General features: G+C 37.1%; 1 protein-coding gene across 1 annotated transcript in view; it reads left to right on the top strand.

Annotated features, from left to right (window-relative positions):
- Window positions 1–7,500, top strand: part of LOC113810983 (uncharacterized) — an 8,392-nt gene that overhangs the window by 516 nt on the left and 376 nt on the right. The window contains exons 2-7 of the mRNA XM_027362656.2: window positions 2,671–2,777; window positions 3,604–3,773; window positions 4,017–4,617; window positions 4,735–4,996; window positions 5,155–5,421; window positions 5,641–7,500. The exon at window positions 5,641–7,500 is cut by the window's right edge and continues 376 nt beyond it. Of these exons, the coding sequence (XP_027218457.2) occupies window positions 2,671–2,777; window positions 3,604–3,773; window positions 4,017–4,617; window positions 4,735–4,996; window positions 5,155–5,421; window positions 5,641–5,838 (1,605 nt within the window). The 3' untranslated portion in view covers window positions 5,839–7,500. The remainder of the gene's footprint in view (window positions 1–2,670; window positions 2,778–3,603; window positions 3,774–4,016; window positions 4,618–4,734; window positions 4,997–5,154; window positions 5,422–5,640) is intronic.

Here is a 7,500-nt window from a genome sequence, read left to right as displayed (position 1 = left end):
AGAGCTTCTTTTATTGCATCATCTTGTGCCAGACTACAGAGCATTGCATCTGCACTGGGGATATTTTCCTCCTAAAACACCATGTGACTGAATAAATGTAGTTTTGCCCCAGGGACTGATTTATACTCAAGGAGCTACCGCCTTATAACTATCATTGTTTATTTGTTATTAGGAAATCAAAAGTTACTTAGAAGTAAAGTTGAGTGCTTCATGAATGCAGCTGGTCTTGAGTTTAAGTAATTACACAGTGACGCACCACATGAATTAGAGGGTTATTTGATTACCCAAGCGTTGGTTTCACAAATGTTTGATTTTATATTGTTATAGGAGCTGATGCAAGGTCTGTTCAGATGAGGCCATTGACAAAGAAAAGGCATGTGATGATCCTAGAGTATTTGGAATTAAATTTGCTCTGATTTCAACCATTTAAAGAAAGAACCGTATATTTTACTAACCACTTCATATGTCTGCCATGAACTTAAATACCCATTGTTGTGGCCTCTGTGAATATTTGCGGTCGAGGCAAAGGGCGTTAAACCCTCATTACATGTATTCTTACAAGATAGAGCCTATAGACCTTATGTGATTTTTTTTTTTTTTTTTCAAAATGGAATCAAATGCATATGATGGAGGTTTATTGGCCCTTGTAAGAGCTTCAAAGGCATGGAGGCCACAATGATCATGGTACGCACCAGCCCCTGAGTAGTAATATATACCCAAGAGTGAACCAGACAGATATTAGGAAAAAATAATATGGTAAATTTCTAAACTGCTTCCAGACCTCGTTTCTAAATAAAGAAAAGAAAAAGAAAATAAGTGCAAATTAAAGAGTGGATTTAAGTCTCTTAGTCCCAGTTGATTTGTGGGGCATAATATATCCCTAGGCCTACTCAACAAAGCTCTGTCTCGTTTGCCTGGCAATTTATCATTGTTTTTATTATTGTTATTGTTATTGTTATTATTATCATTATTATTATTATTATTATTATTATTATTATTATTATTATTATTATTATTATTATTATTATTATTATTATTATTATTATTATTATTATTATTGTTATTGTTATTGTTATTGTTATTGTTATTGTTATTGTTATTGTTATTGTTATTGTTATTGTTATTGTTATTGTTATTGTTATTGTTATTGTTATTATTATTATTTTTACTATTATTATTATTGTTACAGTTGTTACAGTTGTTTTTGTTGTCATCATCATCATTTTTATTATTGTTATTGGTATTGTTATTGTTGTTATTATTATTATTATTATTATTATTGTTGTTATTGTTATTATTATTATAGTTAATGTTTGTTTTTATTGGTATTACTTTTACAGGCAATACTAATTAAGGTGTCTGCACTACATATTCCGAGGAAAGCATAATAGTATTATTGATTAGTGTTCATAATTGTTGGTGAAGTTAATAAAATTGTGGGGAAGTCACAGGTTGTGCTTTAATTGAAATTCAAGTGTTGCCTCTCCGAGAGAGTCCTTAACCCACTAACGACGGGTGTCCCACATATGAGACACCCAAAAACATTGCCGGGCGTTGTGCCAGTGTGATGCTGTATTGGGGCTCATGCTTCAATGCAGCAGTGGGCTGCAGCCGGCGGGTGTGCAGAATCTGGGGCAGCCCTGGCTGCCGATTTTGTAGCCACCTGGAATCTTTTATTTTCGGCTTCAAAATATACAGGCGTTAATGGATTAAACTTCGTTATCTCGAACTGTATTGAATGTAAACAATACTGTGAGCTTTCTCAAAAGTTCATAGATGTCGCTGTGTATCCCCAGTAATTTTCTATCCTATTTAAAAAACATTTGATAATAGAATTCTTATGCTTCTTGTATTTGATATGTTCATAATATTTATCTACATATATTTAAATGATTTAAGATAAACAATAATTTACGATATCTTAAATTATTCGTCCATTAATGTCATGAACCAATCGTACTGACTCGACGCCCTCTTTGAGAGTCCACTGGACATTTTGACCCTAGCGACCTTGGTGCAAACAAGTGACAGTGACATTGTACGCCGGCTGCTGACTTATACCCTCCGTCTTTTTAAAGTAAGCTAAGTATTTTTTGGGAACGCGGTGCGGAAACTTGCCCCCGGTAGGGAAATGCCTCAGGGAAGGGGGTCTGGGGGCTTGCCTCCGGTAGGGAAATACCTCAGGGAAGGGGGTCTGGGGGCTTGCCTCCAGTAGGGAAATACCCTAGGGAAGGGGTCCGGGGGCATGCCCCCGGTAAGGGGTTAGGAAGATATGCTTCATTTGTGCAGCGATCTTTAAAAAACTTCATTGAGATTTCGGCAACACTGACAGCGGCGCAGATCATATGGCAGTGGCAAGTGAACAAAAAGTTTACATGTTTATCAATTGTTTTTATTTTAATTATTTTTCTGCTTTCTTTAATTGAATTCTAATCTGAAAAATGCCTCAATTTTTTCATTCTTTCCCATTTTTTCACTTTGTTGTTATGAAGCTTGGCTCAGAGTTTTCATTTCTACATTTTCTTTCACTTTTTTGTTACGAAGTTTGGCTTGTGTTTTTCATTTTTACACTTTCTTTCCTTTTTTTAATCCGGACTCTCATTCAGATTTTTCATTTTTTCACTTTTCATTCCTAGATTACTTCTTTATCATGGATTTTCTTTGTTACAGATGGTTTCCCGGCTAAGTTTCATGGACATGGGGGTGGACAACGACCCTCCACTGTCGCCCGAGCTCCACCTGGGTACCATGAATACCTCAGACATGTTTGAAACTGGGTAAGAGACGGTGGTGTGTGATTGTCGTTCTTTGTTGTTTTTGTGTATTGCGTTAAGTACCCCTGTTTAAGGGACAGCATAAGATTACATTCCTCGTTATTTTTGTGTTTGGTGTGAGGTAGTGGTGGGTAAGAGTTTGCTAGCTGTCTGTTCTGTAAATTTTGTTCCTTGGGAGTTGTGTTTGTGAAGTGGCTTGGATGAGTGATTGCAAAGGTATTGTGACATATGATGAAGGGAAAGGTGTTGTTTGAAAATATTCTCGAGTGAAGAAGTGATTGGGATGGTTGTGATGGGGTTGTAATAGCATCTGATTATGGATTATTATAGTAAGAAGAAGAAATGCAGTGTCCTTTTTTTTTTTGCATCATGGTGTATAATAGAGACAGTTCTCTTTTGTGCAGTGTGATAGGAACAATATAAAACATGTCCAGAGATTGGATTGTGTGATTTTGCTGTTGACATTGTGTGTTGGATGCCGTGCTGGAAAGGGGTTGAATTTGTACTTAGGAGAAGCCTATTATTAATGGAGTATAGTCATATTCATAATATTCCAGCTAAAACATCATTGAAAGGATACACTGATTTCATGGGAAGAAGACCATGTCATTAACTGTATATGAAATCCTATGAAAATCCTGTAATCCCTTTACCCTATTAAGCTGTACAAAAATCCTATAAACCCTAAATAATCTTAAATCATACAAAAAGTCCTACAAACCCTAAATCCTATGAAATTGAATCCTAAATCTACAAAATCCTCCTAAATAAATTCTAAATGTACAAAATCCTCCTAAGTAAATTTCTAAATCCTGCAAATTGCTTGCAGTTGGGAGAGCTCGTCTGGAGTCGAGAGTGGGATGTCGGGCAGTGGCAGCAGCAGCAGTTCGTCTTTCAGTCCGTATGGAGGCCTCGCAGATGACAACCTCTTCTTGTGGGATGACGCCCAGCACCTCGATGCCAACCTCTTCCAGGCCAACTTGGGCGATTACTTTGGGGGTAAGTGGAATTAGTTTGCTCAGAAGAAAGGTGACATATTACTGAGAAATGATTTGTGCGATAAGATATATTCACTCTTAATCATTTTCTTTGAATCTTTATTTATCTTCTTTCTTTCTCTTCCTCTTCCTTATCCTCCATTTCTCCATCCTCCCACTTCTTCTTTTTCATAATTTCAAAAATGAAAGCCAACAAAAATAAGATAAAAGAACCTTAATTTCAGATGATTTTCTGTATTTTCAGAAGATGCTGACTTGCTCTCTTTGGCTGACAACCAGCCCTTTGAGGACAATGATTTCAGCTTTCTGCAGGACAGTGCAAGCAACATTTCTTTTGCATCGGACATATCCTCATCATCATCCACCATCACGTCGTACTCCATCCCTCGTTCACCTGACCATTCCATGACCATGTTGGAGGAAGAGCCTCTGGTGAATACGCTTCCATTGTCCACCTCTTCGCCCCTGAAGCCAGCTGGCGAGTCAAGATCCTTGTGTCAGAGATTACCCTCGCCTGGAGCTGAGGTAATTCAGCAACCCTTAATTTCCAAGGTAGAGGATGGAGGAAATTCCTCAGTACAGACAAATAGCAGGAGATTACCCAGGGAAGATGATGGGAACAGAGACTCCTCGAGTCGTGAGGGGTCGAGTCCCAAAAAGAGCAAGAAGAGTCGGAGGAGTCCCCTGTCGCCCCAGTTGCATCAGATGACTGCCTCGGGTGTCAGCCCGCCTGTGCCCATTAGTCTAACTTCAGAGGCTTCACGTCCGGCCAAGATATACACCAAAGAGAACAGCTTTTCACCAAGCAAAAAGGTTGTCAATATATTGGACAGCAATGTTAAATGGTGAGGACTTACTTATTTTGATTTTTTTGAGAGTTGAAACAAATTGATGTGTTAGTAATATTCCCATCAGTGATAAAATGAAAGTAATTTTTTTGTAATGATTGCATTTTTTAACAGGAGTGAGTTGAGTGACAGTGAGCAGAGGGCAGTAGGAGAAGGCTTAGAAATGGTCTTGTCTCAGTGCTTAGGGGTGAGAGAAAGACTAGACCTGATGGTCCTGTTAGAGCCAGGTTCATTGCCTTCTGCCCCACTGAGCTATGGTGACATGGAGTGGACCATCAACCTTGACGACAAGAAGCTTGAAACTCTCCGACGTTTCCTGCGTGGGCTGGACTGTCCAACAGACTCTGATCCCAACCTGGAAGTGAGCAGTAGTAAGGTGAGGCAGGAGTTTGTGTGGTAGGAATTATTTAGTGTTCTTGAAAGTTGTGGGATTTGATATTACGATTTTGTTGTTAAAATACTGTCAGAATAGTAATGGAAATTCTGGACTGATCAACCAGAAAGCATAATCGTCATTCACACTTTCACTTGCAGAAAAAGAAATCAACAGCAAAGAAAAACAAAAAACTATTGAAGGAGGAGAAGTGGCACAACTTCGCCAAGGAGAAGGCAAAATTGCCACTGGGCAGAGAGGGGCGTAAGCAAGGCTGGGACTTGGGAAGCAAGTCTCTGTCCACCAAGAAGTCCCCTGTGAAGACCCCGCAAGCCAGACCTTTGGTGGGCAAGTGCTGGTCGTCACTTGCTAAGGGTTCTAAGGTCAAACTGTCGCCACCGAAGCAGCTTAGCAAGAGCTCTGAAAGGGTAAGTTGCTTGCCTCTTTTATTTCTTGCTTAGGTATTCCCCCTTTCTCATCCATTTTTAGGTCAACAGTATGAAGTTATTGATATTAGATAGCAGTCCTTCTAACTTAGAATGTCTTTTGTTCACTCTCACCTTCCAACACAAATGCATACATAAACATCCCAAAACATCACATCACTAAAATGAAATTATTAAAATACTCTTTTCATGATCTGGCAGAAGTGCAATACCACAGAACTGTTGCAGCTACGAACCAGATCCAGAAAAGAATACCGTCAGCTAATGAAGGAGAGGAGAAGCGGGCTGTTTGAGAGAGAGGAGGTGGTCACCTTATCTGCATCTGCAAACGAGCCGTGCAACACACCCAAAAAAAAGGAAGAGGAGGAGGAAGAGGATGATATAGATATTTTAGGCTGAAGAATGTTTTTTTTTATAGATATATATATGATTTTCTGTTCTCGTACCTACGTCAAAGTTTAATACTTTTCTCTTTTTTTCTCTTTTTGTATAGAAGTTTATCGTTTTTCATTATAAGTAATAGATTTTGGATTCACTGGTATTTCAGCAATTGGAAATATAGGAAGATATTACTTTTATTAGTTTTCTGACCTAAAAATTCAAAAGTTTGGACAGTGTCAAATCATTTACAATTTGTAGTCATTTTAAATGTGGTGTTGGTACTGTACCTCCTCAAAAAAATATGTAACAGTGAGACTTCATCTTCACATTTTCATTTAAGAAATTACATAAATTTTCTATGGTTTCTTATTACAGGGTTTGAATTTTCATGCTTTTTTCTTTTGTTTTTTCATTGGTACTTTGATTCCAAACTCGGAAGCTTTATTTACAGATATAAGTGGCATCTGGCATCTCTTAGAAGGCTTCAGTCCTGCTTAAATATGTCATATTGCAAATTTTAATTCAATTTTTTTTCTCAATTTATGCATATTATTTAAAGAAATTCCATCACTTTTCTCTCCAGAATCATATGTAGTAGCATTTGTAATACTCTATTCATGATAAACTACCTCACTCTCAGCTGTGGACTAATTCTCTGTTTTTCTCTGTCCAAAAACGCTTGTTATATCTCCATCATTGGGGCTCAGAAATGGGCTTTGGAAGGCTGTTAATTCTTTTTCTATGCAAAGCTTTTGTACTTTGTTAGTTGTCAGAATAGTGTTTACTTTCATCAACAGTTAAACCTGCTTTATTTGTGAAGTAGGAATGGGAGATTATATGGGTTGGATATTTTTTAAATTTTACCGTCATTCTTTTGATTTTTGTAAAGATAGGTTGATGTATAATTTCCCGTAGCACTTACAACAAAATTTGTTTTATCATCTTATGAAATATTAAAACAGTTCCATGTAGTAGGAAGCTGCAAACACCATATGTATGTATCTCCAAGATTCACCAGATCTTGTTCATGTTCCTTGAAGAATGATAAATGTAATCACAGCTACTACCTCTTAATAACCATGTAGGCGAATCCTTGTTAGTGAAAAAAAAGCTGAGTTATGAAAAACTAGATGCCTAGATGCTTTTCTTGGAATACTGAATGTATGTTTTGAGTCCCATGCAAATCAGAAATTATATCAGAATTGAACAATGTATTCCATCCACAAATCAAAATTGTTAACTAGGATTTTATCTATTTATTTATTATTGTTATTTTTTATGTAGGGGATCATCAGTATTTGTAGTTTTATCTGCCTTCACAATTAGAGTGATGTTGATATCCAGTTTTATTTTCTCAGAAAAGCTCAGGTGATTTTCTTAGATTACCCATCCATGTTGCCTTAAATGCCACCAAATAGAAACAGAGAATCATAAAGTCTGTACTATGTAACTGAGCATAATATTGTATTCATTTATTTAAATCAAGTTATTTATTCTTTATCATATCCCATTTTGTATAATCTGTACAAGTTGTTGCACTTTATCAACCACCAATCGACATATCGTTCCTTCCACCAGCGTAATTTGTGGAGGCGGATCACACTACCTTATATGTTGTCTCTCATTGCATATGGTGCTAGAAGTGTGATTGTATAGTATGTTGATTTAAGTATTTTGTTT

This window comes from Penaeus vannamei, chromosome 1 (genome assembly GCF_042767895.1).
Source record: "Penaeus vannamei isolate JL-2024 chromosome 1, ASM4276789v1, whole genome shotgun sequence".
In the NCBI taxonomy this organism is placed as follows: Eukaryota; Metazoa; Arthropoda; class Malacostraca; order Decapoda; family Penaeidae; genus Penaeus; species Penaeus vannamei.
This window is presented reverse-complemented; position numbering and strand designations above follow the sequence as displayed.